We start from the raw sequence: 24,241 nt of genomic DNA on the forward strand, positions 1-24,241 counted from the left end.
GATCACATTGTGAGACTGGAGACTGTTTTGAAAAGGCTGAGGGATACGGGGCTGAAGGTTAAGGTTGAGAAGTGCCATTTCCTCCAGCCCAAGGTCAAGTTTCTCGGTCATGAAGTGTCGGCTCAGGGAATAAGCACAGATCCTGACAAGATAAGCGCTGTGGCAAAATGGCCCATCCCTAGTACTGTGAAAGAGCTAAGGTCCTTTTTAGGATTTTGCAGCTACTATAGGAGATTCATTGAGGGCTTTTCCCAAACTGCGGGGCCACTCCATGATGTGGTGAATGTCTGTGTTAAGGAGATAAGTCCTGTCAGGGCTAAACAGCTTTTTGCTTCAGCCTGGACACCGCAATGCTTACAAGCTTTTGAGTTGCTTAAGGGAAAGTTGACTAGTGCCCCTGTTCTAGGCTATGCTGACTTCAGTCTCCCTTTCACGCTGGAAACGGATGCTAGCAGTCTTGGATTAGGCGCTGTCCTGTCTCAGAAGCAGGGGGGAAGGAATAAAGTCATAGCTTATGCTAGTAGGAGGCTCAGAGGGGCTGAGAAGAATGATCAAAACTTTAGCAGCATGAAGCTTGAACTCCTAGCGTTAAAGTGGGCAGTCACCGAAAAATTTAGGAGTTATCTGCTGGGGTCCAAGTTCACAATCATAACGGATAACAATCCCTTGTGCCACCTGCCCACTGCTAATTTAGGAGCCATTCAACAGAGGTGGGTAGCTCAGCTGTCTGTGTTTGACTTCGATGTTAAGTATCGCCCTGGCCGCTGCAACACTGCCGCTGATGCCCTCTCTCGGCAACCAACAGTTGACACGGCAGAACCTGACAGTGAGGATGCAGAATATGATGGCTCTATAGCCATATGTAATGTGCTAAGGGCAGGTACAAGTCTAGGCTCAGATCTTGTCATGGCTGGAGTTGAGACTTGTAGGATCAGACTGCTGCAGGCCTCCGAACCAGATGGGGAAGCAGTCAGTGAGGCTGTGCTGGGCAACACCCCAACGATGCCTGGTTATTCCAATGCAGAACTCTATCGCTTCCAAGTGTCAGACCCAACAATTGGTGTCTTGAGAGAGTTTTGGAGCAGACAGAAGAGACCCACCTACAGAGAGAGAGGGGGTCTGTCTAAACCGGTACGTTCTCTACTGAAGCAGTGGCCTCGGATCAGAGAAAAGGATGGACTGCTATACCGTGTAATTGAAGATGCTCACGTTGGACAGTGCCATCAGCTGCTACTACCTGCCTGTCTTAAAGAAAAAGTGCTCAGGAGTGTGCATGATCACATGGGACACCAGGGAATCGAACGCACACTGGGATTGTTGAAACAAAGATGTTTCTGGGGAGGCATGTTTGAAGATGTTGAGCACTGGGTGAAGAAATGTCAGAGGTGTGTGTTAACAAAGATGCCTCAACCCAAAGTTCAGGCACCCCACGCTCCATTTTTGGCTACCCGCCCACTTGAAGTTGTTGCTGTTGATTATACCACCCTTGAGCGGGCTACAGATGGTCGTGAAAACGTTCTTGTAATGACTGACGTGTTCACCAAGTTCAGTCAGGCATTTGCCACACGAGATCAAAAAGCAGATACCACAGCTAAGGTTATCCTGAAAGAGTGGTTCCTGAAGTATGGGGTACCAGAGCGCCTGCACTCAGACCAGGGCAGGAATTTTGAAAGCGCAGTGATTGCTGAGCTATGCAAACTGTATGGAGTGAAGAAAACGCGTACAACACCCCACCACCCTCAGGGTAACCCACATTGTGAGAGGTTCAACAGGACTTTACACAACCTCTTGCGTACGCTTCCCCCTGAGAAGAAGCGGCGCTGGCCCGAGCATCTGTCAGAGCTGGTGTATGCTTACAATGTCACGCCGCACTCAACGACAGGGTATTCTCCCCATTACCTGCTGTTTGGGGTCCACCCACATCTACCCGTTGATGCATTGTTGGGCCGGGAGGAAGTGAAGGATGACAAACTGGACTGGTTAGCAGTGCACCAGGAGCGTCTCCAGGATGCACATGCCAGAGCCAGAGAATTTGCCGAACGGAAGGCTGCAGAGAGAGTGGTTCAGCAGCAAGGAAAGGTGTTCTGTCCACCTGTTGACATCGGACAGTTTGTGTATCTCCGTTACCGACCACCAGGAAGGAATAAAATTCAAGATGCCTGGGCAGCCCCTGTGTACAAAGTGGTTGATATCCAAGGGACAACATACACAGTAGTGCCACTGGAAGGAGGGCCGGTGAAAAGAGTCCACAGATCTAACTTGAGGCCATGCGTGGGGTCTATACCTGCACCCAACCCAAGGCTACGTGACCAGGAAGTCAGTTCTGCAGATGAGCACCAAGTGTCTGATACGGAGCTTGAGCATCCAGAGTTTGCCTTGATGGAGGAGGTCCAGTACCCAATGGAGCTGCCAGTGGCTCAGGGACCTGGGAACTTGGTTCCGACGGTCAACGAGCCTGGAAACCAATTGGAGAATGGAACTGAAAATATGGGTGAGGATCTGCTAGGGCAAGAGAGCAGCGACAACCCTGATGACCTCGAGGTGGAGCCAGCAGCTTACCTTCCACCTGGGCCAGGAAGCATTGGATTCTCCAGTGAAGAACTGGTGGCAAAACCTGTTCCAGCTCCTAGGAAAGGAAAGAAAGAGAAAGCGGAGGCCGGTCCACCCACACCTGCTACACGCAGGAGTAGGAGAGAAACTGCAGGGGTCCACACAAACCCATTTAATCTACCTAGGTCAGCATGCAATGCAGTATCCTTCAGTCCAGATGTACTCTCCCAGGTGTTAGCCGGTATGGTTCTCTACACCACCAAACTCAGGGGAATGGTGGATGAGCAGGGGGTCACCGAGGACGTTGACTCGTAGCAGGGGAGAATGTAGCCAAGTGAACTAATACTACGCATGGAAAGGGTTTAAAAAGAGGGAATTGTGTTTTTGACTGGTTGCCTGTCTACCGGAGGTCTGTTGTAGGGTTGTCATGGTGATGACTAGACCTCGCGTTTTGGGGGTATACTGTCCCTTTAAGAGCCGCCGTAAGCCAGAGCACGCATGCACTCAAGTTTGTGTCACACTGAGCGCTGTGAGCGGGAGCACTGGAGAGTTAGAGACTGCAAAAGATTCTGTGGCTAGCTACACACGAGGTAAATGTGCTAAAAAGTGTAGCATACTGCAAAATATTGTCACCAGTGTTGTAGTAGACTGTAATTAGCTAAGTTTCTTTAGCAATGACTCCATGTTTGTGACCATTTCTGTACAGTTCTTAACGCGCGACGGGTGCATGTTTAATGGTCACGTGCTGTGAAAGGGACTGAAGAGCGGGTTGGCGTGAGTAGTTACAGTGTCCTAACAGATTTCAAAGTTGTTAAGTTTATACTTTTACTCACTTTGCATAACTCTGTATGTTTCTGTTTGATTCAGAGGGGAGATCACTTGCTGTGTGATTCCTGCGTGTGTACTTGTCCTAGCACAGTAGCTGTGTGGAGAAACCGAAGTGAGTTCATGATGTTCTCCCATAGAAATGTATGTTTAAAAGAGAGTTTACAGTGCACTTTATTGCCAGTTGACCTGCGAAGTTGTGGGATGTAAACAATGTGTTTATTTGTTTTGTTTTCTCTTTTTTTGTTGTATTTGTTTCTTGACAGGTCACTACTGTTGTCTATACTGTTTGGATTTAACATGTACATATGATAGTTACTGTTGTCTCAGACCCTGAAAGGCAGTTTAGGCTGAGCCAGTGGAATAGTTAAATTTTGCCGTTTCACTCAAAACTACAGAATTAAAACTGTGCTCCTCCGAGTACAGTCGGAGAATAAAAAAGCCCACAAAAGAGTATTTCCTGTGTCCTGTCTCATTCCCCATGACCGGGCCACATATATTTTCACCTAAATACAGATTCCTTTTCTTTTCATGTAGAAACTTTCATACAAACTAATAAGAAAGCACAAATATCATTCAAACTGCCCGACCAAAACACAGTCACATTCTCGAATATTTCATTGGGCTACCTTTAGCTTTGATGATGACACACATTCACTGTGGCATTACTTCAGTAAGCACATGCTATGTCAGAACATTTATTTCCATCCAGAGTTGCATTCATTTTTTTAATTGAAGGGTAGATGTAAGCAGATTCAACTACAGGAATGAGAGCAAATCATGTGTTTTTGTGACAGGCTGTTAGTAACACAGCTTTTAAAGATACCATTTAAAATTAGTTATTTGCTAAGTTATCGATTATGTGTGGATACAACACTGGATCATCCCTTGCGTTAGATGCCTTATTGAACGCTTAAATGATTCATATGTCAGTGTTGAGTGGTTTAAAAACAAAAGAACATTTCTCTGAAAATGTTCGGGTACAAGGACTGGACTGAAAATGAGTGACAACCAGCCAGTGTCCAAAGAAAAACTTATTGTTCAAGACCATTTCTAAAAATTAAACAAAAGGAAAAGACAGGAGAGGGAGATTGACAGACGGATAGGGTAATGCAGTGATGTGGATATGGCACTGGCCTGTTGTGGTGCAGAGGGAGCTGAGCATAAATGTAAAGCTTTTGATTTAGCGGTCAACCTACATTCCCACCCTCACCTATGGCCACGAACTGTGGGTAGAGACTGAAAGAATGAAATTGTGGATACAAACAGCAGAAAAAAAGCTTTTCTCTGAAGAGTGGCCTCTCCTTTAGTGATAGAGCGAGGAGTTCCGTCATTTGAGAGGGGCTCGGAGCAGAACCGCTACTACTCCACTTTGAAAGGAGCCACTGCAGGTGGTTCGGTGATCTGACTAGGATGACTCCTACCCCAGATAAGATTAATTTAGGTAGCTGGGGAGCTGGAGGTCTGGGTTTCTGTCTTTAGGATTCTCCCCCCACAACCCATCCTTGGATAAGAAAATAGATGGATGGATAGACTTTTCATAGTGTTCTCCAACAACAACACTATGAAAAGTTCTCCAACTCTCCTAACTCTGGTTAAGTGAACCCACTGCGCCAATGTATTTTATATGTCATTTTTGGATTGTGGTAGGACTCGACTTAAGCGGTCAAAGAAGTGCAGGAGACTGATGCTGTCCAGTGTAGCAAGTGATTTATTCACCATTTTGTGAACCAAACAATATTTACAAAGAAACAAATAAGAAACTCAACTCTATAATTATTAACTCAGTTCAAATAAACATAACTGAACTTAAATCAACGGAAATTAAGGCCAAACTGCACACAGCTACATTGACCTGAACCTTTTTCTCTCGAAACACCAGAGTTCTTCTGCTTAAATAGTCCACTTAACCAAACAATTTCTCCTCTGGACTATTCCATTCAGTATGTAGGTAAGATGAACATGATTATGTTCAAACCTCTACTACTCCTCTTTACTGGCAACATAAACTCTGCGGTGTAATCAATACATATTACAACAATAAATCTATTTCTTCATAAACCCTCTAAAATCAACTTTATTAAATTATAAGAGTTCTTCCCCTTCTGCACTTGGTCTCTTCCTGTGACCTCAGATGAACCCAGAAGGTATAAAGCAGGAAGTAAAACTACATTTCCTCCTTTTGTTTCTGGAAGACAGGTAGGTAAGGTAAGTTCTAAACAATACAAATTAACAGTTGAAATAAATAACATGTTAACTTAACAAACTTGTATGAATTGATTTAAACCAAAATGTTATATTATATAATCTGTAAAAGTGCAAAACATAAACAAACCCGGGATAGTAGATGTTTGCCTATTGCAGATTACATGTGAAATATGGTTAAATCAAAACAAGAATGTTAACTAAGAATATAGACAAATGGTCTTCTCACCCACTTTGTCACATGGATGTAGAATTCTGGTCCACTGAAGAGGTTGTTTTGTAACACCAGGTGTCTTTTTTTTCAATATCTACTGAACGTCTAGTGTTCGTGTCTGTAGGACCTCCATGTACAGGCTATTTATAGTCCAAACGTGGTCGCTATGGATGTTTTTTTAATGTCAAACTTAAAAAACAACTCAAACAAAAATGTCAAAAATGACTCATTTTAGATGTCGTTATAATGCTTGAATAAATCAGTAGGTTAACACGCAATAAATTCTGTTTGTTTTTAAATAATCTGTATTCATGTATCATGTTGATAACAATGTTGATATTTGTAAATAAAAATCTATTACATGTATTGCTCATGTAAATTTCCTGCACCTGTCATAGATGTCCACATGATGTCCAGAAAACCCCGTCGTATTCATGTCCAGCTTGGGTCGCTGTTCGGTGTCCAAATTCTGGACCTAGTCTGGACGTCATATAGATGTCCAGATTTGGTCATGGACCGACAGACCTAATATTGTCAAGATCTTCACGTCTATCTGACACCCAATGTTTAGTGGGAAGTGTCACTTTTTTTTGTTTTTTTATAATTCTGATGGGCAGATGCTGTGCAAAGAGCTAATTAAAACTGTACTGGGGATTCAGCAGTGAATAATTAATTGCATTATTACTGTACTGCCAGATGATCTATTTAATAATTCTCACTAAAGAACAAATGAGTTTGGGAAATCTCCCTCAGCAGGCAGAGCATTTTTACAATCTCATAATCAGTGTCTACTGTAGCATGTTCCTATATTCTCTTTTTCCAGTCTCCTTCTTAGTCTTTCTCTCCTTCAATCACACTTAAGTACACACATAGCACAGATAATCTGCTCTGCTCTTTCCTCTCATTTCCTCTCTGTTGCACATAGACGTGCAACTTTGAGGTAAGGCATGTTAATGACTGATTAGACATTTGGACAAACCTTAGGCAACTTTGTGTTTTGGCTCAGTTAATTTCACAGTGTCTCTGGCAAGGACAGGTGTAAATGAAACCTGACACATCAAATCGTCATCAACAGTCCACATCCAGGTGCGAAACACACAACAACACAAGCCAGAATGTGCGCACGCATGCACACAAACACACAAACACACAAAGTCATCTGAAGTGTCAAACTCACTGTACAGCATTAACAGCATTTGGCTTGGTATAAAAATGTAATATAATTATAGGTAAAAGTGTAGATTTATACCGTGCAAAACCTCTCAGAAGACCTATTACAAGTTGTCATTGGTAGCTGTGCAGTGCTATACATACATCCTCTTACCCTTGAGTGCGGATGGGGAGGCTGGAACCAAACCCTGCTGACATTGGGTGAATAGCAAAGGATATCCCTGGGCATGGTGGCCTCCTTCTCAGTTGGTAATCAAATACAGTCTGATGTAATTTTCATGATCCAAGAGCTTGGTGTGGCTTTTGAAATTTGGGTTCTTGTCTATTATTGGTTAGTTTGATTTCCTGTTTTGAGTCAATTATTATGGTCATATTTAGCTTCATTTCAGTTTTTATTTCCATTTCATGACAAAGTTTAGATTCCAAGCCTTAGATCTTGTTAAATTCTTCTGGTCTCATTCTTTTTAATAGTCTAACCTTCACTTTCAGTGTTTCCTCTGTCTCGTTCATTTGCTTTCACCTTTTGTGCTTTTTTTCATACTTTATGGGGATTTTTAGCTTTTATTATGATAGGACAGGCTTCAGGAGTGCACAGGAAAAGTGGGAGTAAGAGTAGAAGAGCAGGAGAAGAAGCAAATGACCCAAGTAAAATCAAACTCAGGCCTTTAAAATAGCCTTGCAGCAAATGGGTTGGTGAGCCTTCAATGCTACCCTGTCTGTAATAATGTTTAGGTTAATCTTCAGTGTTGGTTATCTTTTCATTTTGCTTTTTCCTATTGTACTTTGTAGGATAGTTTTCCTTCTTGTCTTATGGTAATTTTATTTCCTTCCTTTGAAACTCTCCCGAAACTAGTTTTTAATTATTTTTTCACCTTCTCTCTGTTTGTCAGATCCCACTGTTGAATTTCCTCTGATGTTTCTTACTAAATTCATCATTCTGTTTGCCTGGATTTTTGCCTTGTCATTTTTTTTCCAAGTCGTGTATTATTTGGACTTTTGTCTTTCCCCGGTATCAGCTGTGTGCTTCCTTTTTTTGGATGTATGTATATTTTAGACTTTGGGGCGTCTTTGCTCTTGTTAGTTGAAGGATTCGTTAGTTTGTTTGCAAGCTGCACTTCAGTCCTCTTCACATTTCATGACAGTAATACAATGATGTAACTGCAAGTTGTCCTAAATGTCTGCTAATATTTCAAAATGTTTTCCATGTCATGGGACGTGTATGTGCACGTTAGGCCTCAATCATGTAGGCCTAGAAAATTGAAAACTCACAAAAGTGTGTATTCCCCAACTGGTTGGCGAGCGGTTGCTGCCAATTACTGCGTGAAATCAGTTGCAAAGAGGATGCTGCACCAAAAACCTCCCTTGCTTCGTCCACTGAATACCATGGTTGCTGGCAGTTTGCATGAAAGATGCCATCGCATCTGCAAGCTGTGGCCCACTACTCGCTGAGTGCAAAGTATAAACTGTGACTCCTCCAAAAACAGAGATTCTCCTTCAAAAAAGAGCTGTGGCTTTTAAAATGTGTTGGTTGCAGTGGTAAGGATAACTCTCCAAAAGTTCATTCTGTTCATCTGGACGTAGCGTTTTCAGTGGGAGAAACGTCTCGTCACTCATCCAGGTGACTTCTTCAGTTTCAGCTGACTGCAGGTTTCCTCAATATTATAAACAGTATATTTGCATAATGACTGAAACCAGCCCACTGAAGGAACAATGGGCTGGGAGGTCAATTCCTTAATCATAATTATGCAAATTCTCATGACCATTGATCAACAACCACTGAGACTGAAGAAGTCACTTGGATGAGTGACAAAACGTTTCTCCCACTGAAAACGCTACGTCCAGATAAACAGAATCAAGTTTTGGAGATTTACTTACCTGGATGATTGAGCATCCATCAAGATGGTAAGTATAACATTTACTTTTAAGGAGAACAGTCTCCATTCACAGTTTACATTGTACTTTTCACACTTTCTGATAGTGACCAAAGCAATCGCAAGGAGGTTGTGTGTGCAATTATGACCAATGTCACCGTCCATTTGCCAGCGACCAGCCACCAACCATTTTTCCCTTAGTGACCCATGGTAGCCAGGGGGGCACCAGCTAGTCTCCAGGTATGTGTGATTTTGATCTTAATAAACCAAACTGCAAATGCAAAGATTAAAAATGTTTTGTTATTCAGTCAGAAAGAACCAGCTCAAGAAAATTGTTATTTAAAATTAATAATTTAAAAGTGATGAATGAATTACATGTAACTAAATATTGCATTAATAGTAAATATAGATAACTAACAGCTAATGCTATATTTAATTTAAATCATGAGCTAAATTAATGTACAACTTATGTTTAAAGTAGTATTGTTTGTGTCACTGTTCTACATGAGTAAGATAAAAATATGTTCATAAATCATAATAAGTTTCTACATGACACGGTTTTACGGTAATAATAGGAGAGCATTTTGTTTTTAGTAACACACAGGTTCACAGACACCACTTTGAGAGGTTTTCAAGTAAAGCGTTTGAGAAAATCAGGTATGAAAACGCGATTATCTGTGAAAACATATTTGAAATGCTCTACTACTATCTATATTGCTCCATGTTTTGTTACACTGACTCGTCTTCAAAAGAGAGCTTTGTGCCCACTGGGGAAGTTTGTGTGTGTGTGAGAGAGAGTGGAGCGGAAAGATCAGCCTTGCCCAAAAAGACAAAACCCAGTCAGCAATCTCTTGTGGCAGTGAGAGGGAAAATGCCAAAGTGGACAAAAATAAATGATCAAATAAGCAACCTTCTCTCGCTTGGATGAAAATAGTGTGGGAAAAGCCTCAAAGTCTTCCACAGAAATTCTGCATCAAAATAGTCTCGAATAAATCAATAAAAAGACACCCACATATTTGATAGCGTTGCTTGATTTTTTTTTTTTCTTTTTTTCTCCATTCCCAAGGACTTTTCTCCTGAGAGCAGACGAAAAAGAATTCCCATGCTATTTTTTTTCCCAGCCTTGCACTCGGATAAATGTTAAGCTTATTTCAAAAGGCTCCATGATTAAACGTCCTGCTAATCTTGGCGCGTTCTACATAAAAATCCACAGAGCATAAATCCATTTACTGCAAAATGTGAGGGAAGGCAAACAGAAAGTGGGGTTGCTAACAATTTTCAGGGTGAAAATGGCAACCATAAAGACGTGGAGCATTTGGAAATGTGTTTGCTCGTCACTGCTCATCAAGGTTAAAAATGTGTAAATTGGCCATATGGCTTGGATTGCTGAATTTCTAAAAAAAAAAAAAAGAAAAGAAAAGAAAAAAAATGGTTGGTGTGTAATATTTTCATGCCATCCAGAAATTGACAGTTTGCTAAAACTCCTTCTTGGATGGATTTTATTACACCTGGTTGTACACCAAACACAAGAAAGGACGTAACACCTTGGTGGAAATGTGCTGCATGAAAGTTTCTTGATATAAATAAAAAGATAAACATGTTGCAAGCACCAAAGCTGCAGAGAGATGAACAAAGCATCCATTTGTGTGCCCTCACATCAGATTCTTGGTAATCTGCTGATTAAGCAGAAACCAAATGCCAAAATATATCAGAATCTAACACCTTTTAATACTTGCACACATTCTTCAAGAATCTTTGCAGGTATATTTTTTGGGCACTTGGATGGACTTGTCAAGGCTCCTCTGCAAAATATGACTGTAAAGTTAAAATCAAGGCCAGAACCAAAGCAATTGCTGTGCAACTCCCTGTTCTTCTTGTTGCTACTCACTCAGATTGTGACTGTATGTTTGCGGGTGCATTCGTGTGCTGAATGAACACATTTGGGAGCAATCACACGTGTTCCATCTGAAACGTCTCCATCTAAATCTCTTGGACAGTATTGTATAGGATATACTGCATATGAGATGTTCATAGCACGCTTCTTGTTGTTTCTTCTGAACCTGTAATCCGTATAGAGGCAGGGGAGTCACAGTGGCAGTTTTACACTGTTATGTCCCTTCAAGGAATAGTGGACTAATCCACTCAGTTACGGCGGCTGAAAATATCTCACTGACTCCATTTCATCCTCAAAACACTGCAGAGGAAGAACCAAATGGAGCAATGTTCACTGACATATTGGGCCCATAATCCATGTCCATACTGTATATAATTATTCCTTATATACTAGAATTCCATGTTCATAATACTATATATATATTAAACTGTACACAAGTGTATGTGTATGTATGTTCCTAAGAAGTGGCATTGAAACCCTTGTCTCTGGGGGAAAATGACCTGAATTCAGCGCTCAGACTGCTCAGTCATCTTGACTACAAACACTGCAAAGAATCAACCCGGTGCGCACATATATAGCTTAACTTTTATTTTGTGCGATGTCTGTCGTCTTACGTATTTCCCTTTCTGTCGTTCTTCTCTCAGAACCTTTGGATTTATGTTTTCTTTTTTCATATAGGTCTGAATCTGACATAAGAAGTGTTGTTGTGCTGCCGCAGAGCAAAACTTCACAGCATATAATCTGATGTTTTACACTATACCATATGAGATGAGCCGAGTGCTTCTGAACACTCATCGAAACATAAGGCAAAAGAACATTCACGCCGCCTATGCATGTATCCCTGTTCACACGTTTGCACACGTAGCTGGAAACAAACAGATTTAGATATGAGTAAGAGCCGACTTAAGTATAAAGTCAGTCTTGCTGCTTTTGTTGCAGAAAAAGGGAAAAGTCTGCATATTCTACAGTTCTTAAAAAACCTTTGCAAAGGCAACCGTTTCGATCTATAGGAACTTGTTTGGGCATTGCTGCTTTTGCTGCCAGGCATATTGACCACAATGCATTTAAATGGCCTGCTGAGCACAAAGCATTCAGACTCCTGTTAATATGTAATTTGCTCTGAGGACAAACAGACATGAGATAAGAGCTGAAAAACAGAGGGATGAAGGCGAAGAGTGGGAGGGGAAGCAGGAAGTGCAAAGAGCAGACACAAATAGAAACAAAGACAGAAGGATATGAGGAGGGGCAAGAGTCAGAGGAGAGAGAGAGAGAGAGAGAAAAAATGACTGGTAAACAGAGAAAATAGTCCCAACATATGAAATGCACTTTTAATGAACCCCCTTCCCTGCTAGTCCTGAAGTGGTGGTGATGTATGACATCTAACTGATCACTGTTGGTCTCTTGAGCAGATGACCTCTCTCCTATGATGCTCTCAGCCCTCCACAAGAACCCAATTTAGCTCTTCTGCCTCACCACAGCCACCAGAATAAAGGAAAAATCCATCCAGCCGCAATCATAAAGAAGAAAAGAAGGACACAAGAAGGACAGCAATGGACTACTGAGCAAGAGGCCTGAATACAGGCTGTTCTAAATACGAGCAGGCCACTAACATTATGTAGGACAGAACAGATGTTTTTCTTACAGTAAATGTCATGCGTGAAAGCCCAAGATGAATTCAAGCATGTGGGTTTACACATACTGTAAAGAAATGTGCCCTTTTTTGGTTCCTTGTTGGGATCTGGAGAAAAGGATCGCTTTCATGAGCGTCTGTTTGCAAGAAAGCCAGAATGAGGGAAGTGTTACAGTACCTCAGCAAAAGACTAGATAAAACTGTCTCAGAGGGTAAATCCAGGCATAGCTAGCTGAGACGGCGTGCACGCTCCGCACAACATCACGTTGTTTTGGGGGTTTTTTAAAGTGCGTGCGCGCTTTTTGACTTTCTATCGTCACATTCCCAATTTCTCAGTGAGTGTAACAACTCACTAAGCAGGGTATCACCATGCAAATATGAGAATGAGAAGAGAAGAGTGTGAAACACTGCAAGTGTGACACTGAGAGAGCATGAGAACTAACGGGGCTGTTCAATTATTTATAAGCAGAGATTGTCTGTTTATCAAACTGACGCCTGGAGCGTCGGCCATGATTAGACTCAAACAATGGTGGTCTTCACTGAACACTGCTGAGCCAGCTTTCAAGACACAGACTAGATATGAATAAAGCGCAGACAGCATCAAAGTGTGTGTGAGTGAATATGTGTGTGTATATGTGCTTGTGTGCATAAATAGTTTTTCAGTGTTGGTTTTCACACTGTTAAGAATGGATTATTATGTTGTAAAATATCCAGTCATCATTTATGCACCTCTTATGAATACTTCATGTGGAAACTAATAGTTGTTGAAAAATTAACTGCTTAGACCTCGACTGTAGCATACTGTAATGTGTTAGATGCACCTGTTCAGCTGGTGGTTAATGCAAATATCTAATTAGCGAACCAAATGCAACTCAGTGCACTGAGGCTTGTAGAAATGGTCGCAAAAGTTCAAACCAATCATCAGATCAACTGCTGATATACTGGGGTTTTTCCCCACAACCAGCCAGGGTCTGGGTTTTACAGACAATAGTATGAAAAAGTGAAAATATCCAGCGAGCAGTGGTTCTCTGGGTGAAAACGTCCTTGTTAATCCCAGAGGTCTTAGGAGAATGGGTGCACTGCTTCAATAACAGGCAACAGTAACACAAATAAGTGCTTGTTACAGCCAAGGCATGTAGAAGAGCATCTCTGAACACACAACAAATTGAACCTTGGAGTAGATGGGCTACAGAGGGGAGAAAACCACACAAGGCACTGCCGCTGTCAGCTAAGAACAGGAAACTGAGGTTATAATTCACACTGGATCACCAAAATTTAACAATAAAAGATTGGAAAAATGCTGCCTGGTCTGACGATACTCGACTTGTGCTGCAACATTCACAGGGCAGGTTCAGAATTCGGTGTAAACAACATGAAATCATGGCTCCGTCCTGCCTTCTATCAGGCTGCTGTTGGTGGTTTAATGGTGTGGGGGATGTTTTCTTGACAAACTTTGCATCTCTTTGCACAAAATACGCATTGTTTAAATACGATGGTCTACCTGATTATTGCTGCTGATGGTGTCCATCCTTGACCACAGCATGCCAACCTTCTGATGGCTGCTTCCAGCAGGAAGCACACAGCATGTCCTAAAACTCAAATCACCTGAAACTGGTTTCTTGAACATCACAGTGAGTTCACTGCACTCAAATGGCCTCCATAGTCACCTGAGCTCCTTTGGGATGATATATGCTCAGGCTGTAAAGTCTTTAAAAGCCTTTTGAACCTGTTTGTTCACATTGTTATGTAAGAGTCTGTTGAAATATCTTCTTTAAAGTGGCAATAAAACAACTTTTACCCACCTGCAGAAAATATTCTTGCTTATATCAAACCAGATTCTTCCAGCTCCTTACACAACCTGCAGAAGCAGAATATGCCGTCCGTCCTGTTGGAATCACTTGTTAGTGAGTTTTTATTTCGATCAGCAAAACACTTGCATACTTTGCATTATTATTCACTCTAATGTTATATGTTCTACTCGATTTATCGGTTCAATTACTGAGAGAAAGACTGCTTTCTGTTTGGCTTGATGTTTGCCTTCCTTCACCTGTTGCTTGTTTTTCTCCACTTCACACTGAACAGCTTGTGTACAGTCAGCTGGTGTGATCTCGTGGGCTGCCTGCAGCTTCTCTGAACTAACATTATTTTGCCTTGAGTTGAAAAGTGGCCATAAGCTGCACCGCACACACACACACACGCACTGCACGGCCGGGTGTTGATTCTCAGTGGGATTTGCAATACCAGCAAACCTTTTTAAACCTGTTTTTCTGCCCTAGCATCGAAATCTCATTCAACGCACCTTCGAAGACGTTTCAGATTTTACAATGAAAGACTGTGCGCTCTCCCTTTTTTTACAACGTGAACTATGACTTGCTCTGTTGCGTGCGGTCTTTTCAGCAGAGCATAAATAAGTGGCCATGTGAAAAGCTGTGAATCTAAAGGAATGCCATGAGCTGCGAGAACAGAGCCATTACGCCACAGGTGGACTCTTGAACCGAGGTGTAACAGTTTCCTGCAGGAACGAGACGTTTTGTCAGGGTGGAAATGAGGAACGGAACGTGGGAGATCTGAAAATGGGCTCTGCAGGGAGCATAAGATGGGTGGTATGGCAGGATAAGGAAGGCAGGGAGGGAAGAGGCGCTGTGTTGTAATGGGGCAGGAGCCAGATGCTCCAGTTTCCTTGACAGAAATGGAGGTCAAATGCAGCTTTATGTGAGGGCAACAGTGAGAGAGAGAGAAGCACAGACATAGAGAGAAATATAGAGGGGAGGGAGGCAGCATCATGACTTTAACTAGTGGTAAGGGACACTGCACACCGTGTAGAGAGCCCCCATCTTTCTAACTACAGCAGGGGAGGATAAGACTGTGTGGTGTCTACTTCCAGGATAGATGAAGGGGGGAGTAATGGGGTTTATAAGGAGGCTGAGAACATTAATAGATGTAAGTGAGAGAGAGGGATAAAAATAAAAACATATGTTAGGGTAGACAGAGCTTATGAAGCACTAATGGATAGAGAGACTATACGGGGAGGACACATGATGAACTCAAATGGTCCATCTGGGAATGTGGGCCTCACCTATTCCAGGAGAAAAAGGGGCATAAATATATATTAGAGATGCAGCTATTAGGCAAGGGACTCTAGATGAAAAATAGCTTTTGTATGTGAGTATTTCAGCTCACACTGGATAGCCCATGGGCCCACGTAATGATTTTCTCTGAGTAGAATATGCAGTTGGGTAATGGGGGAATATACATCACACGTGCTGTTGTGAAGGCTTCAAAGGGGAAAGTGGCAAAAAGGGCCGATTTAGGGTTTTGTTTAGAGGAGAATGGGATTAGCAGACAGTTGTAGGGAGGACCGGGAACCGAAATGATGCAGCCAATAAAACCAGCCGCACGCCACGCTGAGCAAACAAGAGACTTCAGAGTCAATAAATCCTACATCGTCACAAGCCAATTTCCACAAGCTGGCAAGCTACAACTGTAGCGAGCAGCAAAGACGAGTGTAAACATGTTAGCATACACAAAGGCAAATTGAACAATACTCTGAATCTGGCGAGTATTTGTCTAATCAAATGTAAAGATAAGGCTGGGTTTGAATGAAAACACCCATGTTAGCCCCGTTCTCGGGACATTTTTACCCTGTTTGAGGCACTCACAAGCCCACTGGTGCCTTTTAAAGACATGTTTACTTTAGAATCATTAATAAATGTACAGTTTCGTACAACAATCACAAACAAAACGACAAACAAAAGGAGCTGGACAGTTTAAGGAGTCGTTTGATATTACTGCCAATAAACTGTACATAAAAGATGGACATAGCCCTTGTGATGTCATCCTCATTTTAATGCCAGCAGTGATTTAAATCACACTTTAGGTTCTTAACATGGTCAGCACGCCTGCTTTCAGAGATTGTATATGAATCCATCCCACAGAAACAAATCCTTGCTATCTGGTGCTACACCTCCAGTCACCAAAACTGAAACACAGACAAGCCGCATTATTTGTCATGTAGTCTGATTAAAAATGCTCCAAATGTCACCAGCGTCACAAACACGCTTGACTCAATCAGCAACAAAAGGCAGACTGTACTCTCTAAGGAAGAGAGTGAAGGAGATGACTTTAGGCAAAAGGAGAGAGCCACGGGAGGACAGGAGGAGTTCACTGCCAGCTGACTCACCACTCTCTGATCAAAGCGCGAAACAGGACCTGGAAATGTGTTATTCTCAAGGTGTGTGGTTCCTGTAAGAGAGCAAGATGCTGTGACGTGAGACTGCATATAAAGAGGTGTATAAAAAAACAGCTTCTCCCTACTCCCTTGAGGTTCACGTACACACGTATGTGCGTGTGTGTGTGTGTGTGTTTGTGTGATCCGCATACAGATCTCTGTCTGGTAACCCATCTGCCCCCCGTGTGCTTGATATTCAGTCATGAGCCTGCCTCTGTCTGTTGAACAGCGTGGAGAGGCAGAAAGAATTTAGCATCAGGGCCTTCAGGCGTCTACGACAAAATATTGTTTTGCTTAGGAGGCCAGCCTGAGGCGGTTAAATCAAGCATGATCACATGCTTTTTATCCGTATTCATTTGCCCTGCACTGAACTTAAGAGCCTTCTACAGTAACAGCTGGCGTTACCGCCTGTAGAAACAAGACTGGAATGAACCAACATGTTAGCTACTCATTTATTTACAGGGTTACCCTTACGTACCCATGTGTTGTCAAAACCCTCCACTAAAGCTTGTTGAGTCTTTTACAAGACCCAGTTTAATCACCCATCTGTTTATTAAGAGGTGAAACATCTGGATTTGAATACCCACTGAATGAAACGTTTTCCAGCAATGCTCCAGCCTCAACCAAAGTCATGAAGAAATGGAACCAAAACAGCAATTGAGTTCTCTTTTTCAGCTCTCTCCCCCTCATCTCCGCTTCTCAAATGACTAAGGCAAATATTTCTCTGCCATTTATGGCTTTCTGTCTCTTTACCCCCGGCTGCGGCGCATTCCCAAGAAAGCCGGCTTTTCTTGTATTTTGATGGGCTCCTCTATCACATAATTGGGGGCTGTCTTGGAGAGCTGGCTTTAAAGGTTTGTTCCCTGTTATCACTGCTAATGAGAAAATGAGCAGCGTTACACTGATGTGATCCACCAATTGGAATGTAATGTGCTGCCTGTAAATAACACACAACAGAGGTAGATGTGCACCTGAATTTAAAAAAAAAGGTTTGCTAGCTGATGTATTTTGATGTCTTTAGCATGTAAATATAAATACATAATATGTTTTATATATCTTATTTTAAAGGAGATTCCCTGTCTTTGCTACCAGCAAAGAGAATAAGCAGTCCAATAAGACCCCAGGCATCGATCGCTCCTTCCCTTCATTCCAAAAATACTCCAGTGCCTCCACGGCGGAGGGAACAAGATGTTCCCATCTTTCACCGCTTTAAACTCTCAATATGTAATTGCCAATCACCAATCCATCCAAGCCTTCATCGTTCCCTTCTTTCACCCTCTCGGCTGTTTTTTTTTTTTTTTTGTCTTTCTTGTGTTTTTTTTGCATTGACATGGCAGCTGGTTGCATTGAATCATCTCAGTGTCTTGCTTCACTGCGTCTACAAACCTTTTTTGGCAACTACAAGCAGCCCAGCCAGCCAAGGGAGGCTTTTGTTGACTCCTTCGCAGACTGTATTAATATTTACCAGGCTCTGAAACACAGGCAGACATCGACCATGAGGCGATTCCTTCGTGTTGCTTGGTGGTAAGCCCGTTCTTGTTTTTTGGATTAAAGCATAATCCAACCAACCAGATTTTGCAGTGTTTAAACATTGCTTGCTGCAGTAAGGGGGTGTGAGGAATTGGTGGAGGGGGAGGGGGGGGGGGGGCGGGGGGATCCCCACGCTGTTGGCTTCTGTTCAGCTGGAGAATTCCTTAAAAACCAAGATGATCGTAGGATTTGAGTGACGCTATATGTTAACCGGTCTGAGTAGCAATCTCACTGGCAATTCTCCATATACACTGTAGATGTGTTTTTTTTTTCATTTTCTTGCACTGAGTTGGAAAGAAAATTTATAAGAGTAGAAAAAAAAGCAGTAATACATCCCACACACAGCGATGATCTTAGACACCATATTTAAAATACTACTTTCTCGCTAACCAGATTGAAACCTTTCAGCCTACTCTATTGATTCAGATGGACATGGCAAAATGAAAAATATACATAAACTCATAATACTTTCAAAGTTTTCCCTTGTGTGCTGACAAACTGTCAAGAACCGAGTGAAGGTTTAAAGTGTGCGAGAGGAAGGACTCAAAATGTGCACCAAATACAAAATAAGACAAGCAAATTTGATCATATCCAAACACGGTACGCAGTTCCCAGATGACCCCTTCATCACTGTGGTTACAACACTGTGAAAAAACAGAGCTGCATATGCCTGGGAGACAGGAAAAAATCAATACACAGTCCCATATACAAGCACCCTTTAATATTCACTGAGTGTAATCTGAAACCAGGACCTCATAAGGTTAAAAATACCAAGATGAGGCGCTGAAACTTTCTTGGTGCTCGAGGTAGAATTTCAGCACTGACACCAGCAGAGCAGTCGTTTCACAGAGGCACAGCTCCCCAGCCTTTTTCTTATATTCTGACAAATTATCACCATCTTTCAGATTACTTCTCAAATGCCAGTTGTGATCACCAAAACCTTTAAAAGAAAAACAACCCCTTCCAGAAGGATTTTGTTTTTTCAAACAACCCACCTACTGGACTTATAAAAGCACCAACATGAAACTTTTAATAGTCATTCATAATATACCACGTACAGTCTTTTATCCAGGGCTGAACGAGACTCGTGGCTCAAGAGTTGGGAGTTCGCCTTGTAATCGGAAGGTTGCTGGTTCGAGCCCCGGCTCGGACAGTCTCGGTCGTTGTGTCCTTGGGCAAGACACTTCACCCGTTGCCTACTGGTGGTGGTCAGAGGGCCCGGTGGCGCCAGTGTTCGGCAGCCTCGCCTCTGTCAGTGCGCCCCAGGGTGGCTGTGGCTACAATGTAGCTTGCCATCACCAGTGTGTGAATGTGTGTGTGAATGGGTGGATGACAGGTTGTGTAAAGCGCTTTGGGGTCCTTAGGGACTAGAAAAGCGCTATACAAATACAGGCCATTTACCATTTACAATGTTTAAAACGCTGAATGGGAATGGATGTCTCAGACTAGCCACTTGTTGCTCTGATGCATATTTTCTTAATGTGCCCTTAGTCGGGGAGCTGACGAGAAACAGCTTAAAAAAACAAAACAAAACAAGAATGGCCAAAGTTAATGCAGAAGAATGTGAAATATTCTGACCTTAATTGTTAAGGTTGGTTTAAAAAACGACAATACTGGATGGTTCCAACCTCTTAAATATGCCCACGACTTCCACTTCTTTAACCTGTGATGCACACTTTCACCTTCAGCCAACAACCACACAAGACAGAAGACAGATGTGTAGGGACATGTAAACCGAATGTTTTGCCTAACATCTGGATTGCTTGTTTAAACCAATAAACGCTTCAGTCGTGTTAGAACAATCTTTAAAAATGTTTTGCCAAATACCAGTATCTGTGGCTGAAGAAGCAATGTGATGTTAATGCGTTCACTTTTTAGTGGTTAGCAATCACTGCTGCACAAGTGTTGCTCACTTTGGCGGAACAGCACAGGAGCTTGCCACTTTTACACAGCTATTAGAATTAAAAAAGAGAAGGGGTAGACTATGCCCCGCCCCAGTTCTGCGGGGAATTCCCAACCTCCTGAAACCCTCTGAAATTTCTGTATGGATTCCTGCAATGAGGTGCGGATGGATGCAGTTCTCTTTCAGCCAGGCACTAATTTGGGCTTACACTGATTAAGCTGTTCATCGTGCTGCCAGGAGACCGCTGTGTATGTGCGATCCGCTAAGCGTATGTGAGGAGAATCTCTAAAGCTCAAGGAGACACCATCAGCGGTGCTGGCGACTCACGGGGAGAGAGGACATGAAAGAGCTACGGACAGCCGGTGTCATAGTGGGATTACAGATGGGAGAGGAATCCTCCCCACTCTGTCAACAATTAACAAGCAGATAACTGCAAAACAAGCTCGGCGATTCTGTCATCGGCTCAGTCCTCAGGTACACAAAGAAGGAGAGGGGGGAAAGAAAGGAGCTAATTGAATGTAGAATTGAAAGTAGAACTCAGTAATGAGACATGATGAAGCAGCGTTTTTGACTCCTGTCAGCACTTCAGGTTGTTTCCTCGTATTAATGATGGCAAAACATTTCACAAACTGATACTGCAGCAGCTTGCCTGAGAATGGCCATTATTGGTCATTTGAAATCCAGTCATGAAAAAACAACAACATCACCCATAAAAGAAACAAAAGACATGCTTCTCAAAGTTTAGACACAGCTGATGAAATGCAACAAAGTGAACTAGGTAGAGAACAGTTTAATATATACGCACGCCACATGATGCAGCGCAGTATGACAACATATGCTGCTTATTGGCAGGGTGGCATCTTGCAGCGTCTAATAATCTCCATATCAACTGTTATCCCTGTGGGGCTCAGGTTATGAACTCTCACTAAGCTGACAAGAGCAGCTTCTGACCCTCCACTCCAAACCAGCAGCCAGGCGGATCATGTCCAAAGGGAGAAAGTGGCCTGACAATGATCCCCTGCCCCCAGGTTTTGTGCTGTCACAACATACACAACAACACATTATGTTTCCTTGAGTTCCTCATAAGCAACGTTTAATCACTCCGGTCTGTTGTTGTACTTTAACCATCTTGGATTTCTCTTGTGCAAATTCTTACTTTTCATGTTCATGCAAAGTTGAAGTTGTTTGGTATAAACTTAACTTTACTATTTTACGCTTATGCAGCTGGGATCAGGGGAACAGTTACCAGGCAACCAGAGGAGATTATACAGGAAGAGTCAGGCTGGGGTCCCCCATTTCCATCTTTGAGCTTAGCTAAGCAAGCCAGCTGCATGTGGAAGTTGATATATTTAAAAAGATTTTTTAAAATAGTTCAAGTGTGGCACTGAGCTCATTTAAATATGGCAATAGAACAGGATAAAATACCTATTTTCCAGCTGCTGTTATATAATGGGTTTACTGGAGTTCGTAGGCACCTAAACAAAGATGCACACAGTCATATCAGACTAATAACACTACTGATGGCTCACTTCCATTTACAAATCTCTGTAAGCCAAGCCACTGAGCCAGCATGTCTACCAGGACCCTGGTGTAATTAATACAGCCATAATCAATTATATTGTTTACATCAGTGTTTTTCCTTACATGCTGAATATCTGAAGAGAAGCAAATATCTAATGTGTTTCAGCAAATGCTCGTTGGTATTTCTCTAAAACAGAGTGTGCAACAATGAGGTTAGGCAAATTAGGGTTCTCTCCATTTTTGTACATTTTTACTTAGGATGCATATGACCAACCACTTTCACCATCAACACAAGCAGTGTCTTTGACTGGGTGCCTGCTAACAGCACTCTCCATGCCCTCAACCCACTACAGACATGAGCAAAAATAATCAATCGAATCACACTAGAGTAAATAAACATGAGCCAATGCAACTGCAGCTAATCAGTCTAACAGCCTATAGGTGTACCTCAAAACGGGTTGGATGGGGGAAAACTACTGGAGACCCACCAGCAAGCACTAAATTTAACTTTAGTGCAGTAGTGAGGTTGGTTTTTTTTTTTTTTTTTTTTTTTTTTTCAAGAACATAAAAAGGACATTGGGCTTTTTTTCTTTACACTAAACTGCAAGGCTCAAAATTGGAAAAATGGCACGAGAAGATATCTAATTTAATTGCCCGTGCCATTTTTTCCATAAAGGTCAGTGAGTTTTAGTTCACATTTTACTCTTACGCGTGTGAGTAATTTAGCCCGTAGCACAGATGTTACTGTGCATCACACTAAGTCACGGCTTAGGAAAAAAATCCATTTGTCCGATGAGGAGCAAAAAGGCTGCTCTCAAACACAAACACCGTAAAAGAATGAGGTGGACCCTTCCGCCGGTTCCCACGGTGTACTGCTTTACATTTTCCCCACTTCTCTCTGGGCAGCCGTCATGCGTTACTTTTACCCCCATTAAATGCCAGCCACTGCGTCTGTCTGCACCAAAAAAAAAAAAACAACAAAAACAACTCGTCGGCCAGAAGCTCCGACTAAACAGCCCACATATAGTAGGAAAGCTATGCGCACCGGTGTCACATTTACTACTATAGACTCTAGATGTCACAGATTGCGCGCTGAGATCTACACATTTAAGCATCTCCGTAGTCCCCCCGGCTCATCAATTTGCATGGCCAAAAAAAGCGGATTTTGGTGACCAAAATCTGTCGAGCGTCGCAGAGGAATCGATGACATCATGTCTGTGGGGGGAAGATGTAGTTTTTGCGAGCCGTGAAAACAGATGCTCGTCTGGCCTCTGGTTGGAGTATCTGATGCGGGGAGGGGAAAGCGGGTGCATTGAGGCGACTGTGCACTGTGATGTGAGCGACACACACACACACACACACACACACACACACACACACACACACACACACACACACACACACACGAGCTTTAGGTTACTACCTGCTCCGTCTGAGCAAATAGCTCTCTTCCCTCCCCACAAAAGCGCAATGGCGCACTGTGGTGCACGCACAGCGGTGCGATTTCTGTGCAGATGTGGACACATTTGCGCAACTAAAACGCGCGTGGTGTGACTGAATGTCGAAATAAGCTAAAATGTAAATGCATACATGTGAGCCACAATGAGGCTGAGAGCCGAGCGTAACGGCATCACAGTGGTGCTGATGTTTTTTTTTTTTTACCCCAGCCATGTACACAAGATCGGGTTATACCAGGTGACAGTCAAGAAGAGGTTAGAAGGCTGGCTGAGTGGATAGAGGAGAGGAGCTGGAAACACTGCGCTTTTAGGAGCTTAACCGATTCTTTTGAGGCCCAAACTTAAAAGTTTGTCTTACCTCCACACTTGTCCCATCTGAAAGATGTGTATAAGGGTCTGCCAGACCCAGACGGAGAGGCGGCAGCACCTGTCTCTTTGCAAACTGGCTGTAGCTCTACGACTACTCAGCCCCTCCACGGAGCCCAGTCCTCCCCCCGTGTAATCCTGGACAAACCACCTGAAGCTCAGGATCTGAACCAGAACCGAGGGCACCAGCACGAAGAACAGGGTCAGGCCTGACCACAGGAAGTCCTGTTTGTGATAATAGTCGACGGCCAGCCACAAATCGGTCCCCACGTCCCAGAAGAACACCAGCAGTGCCAGGATGATCCACAGGCAGTCCAGCCAGAGGCGTTCCTCCTGCGGTGGTCGCGCTGCATCTCTTCCCTTCCCCTTCCCCCGGAGGTAATGCAGGCAGGCGCTCCGGCAGCCCCAGTAGCACGACGAGGTGTTGCAGCAGTGACAGATGTGGAATGAGCTGCCGTCCCGAGTGTCGTCCTCTCCCGTCCCCACCACCTCGTCCAGATTGTGCAGCTGGGCGAAACCGGTGACGACCCCGCGACCATCGGATTTCGCTGCCATCTTTCCCTCTGATGTTCCCACCTCCTCCGGCTTCCGGGGTTCGTGACGACACTTCCCTGACACCTGTTTTGCACCCCAAATGTTGGAGCCATCTAAAAGCGGGGTGTCAGCGCGTCGCCGTCGCTCGCTCCGTCCCCAGAAAGCGCACCGGTGGCGCAACAGACGCGGCACATTTTCCCCTGCTTTCCCTCCACTGCAGATCTACTCCCACCTGGCAACAACAATCTAATCTGCGAGTTCAAACAATTTAATTGGCAACTCATGCGTCCGACTGCGATCCAACAATTTTTACCTGCGCATTAATCTCATTTCCTGCTGTTTC

At 43.1% G+C, this 24,241-nt stretch overlaps 1 protein-coding gene across 1 annotated transcript in view; it reads right to left on the reverse strand.

Annotated features, from left to right (window-relative positions):
* Positions 1-24,241, reverse strand: part of xkr6b (XK related 6b) — a 79,577-nt gene extending 55,336 nt beyond the window's left edge. Inside the window, exon 1 of the mRNA XM_086263875.1 lies at positions 23,357-24,241. Coding sequence (XP_086120001.1) covers positions 23,357-23,919 — 563 coding nt within the window. The 5' untranslated portion in view covers positions 23,920-24,241. The remainder of the gene's footprint in view (positions 1-23,356) is intronic.

Source organism: Aulonocara sp. 'chitande type north' Nkhata Bay, linkage group LG15 (genome assembly GCF_057382095.1).
Source record: "Aulonocara sp. 'chitande type north' Nkhata Bay isolate Kocher_YH1m ecotype deep benthic linkage group LG15, A_spYH_male_GT1.1, whole genome shotgun sequence".
NCBI lineage: Eukaryota > Metazoa > Chordata > Actinopteri > Cichliformes > Cichlidae > Aulonocara > Aulonocara sp. 'chitande type north' Nkhata Bay.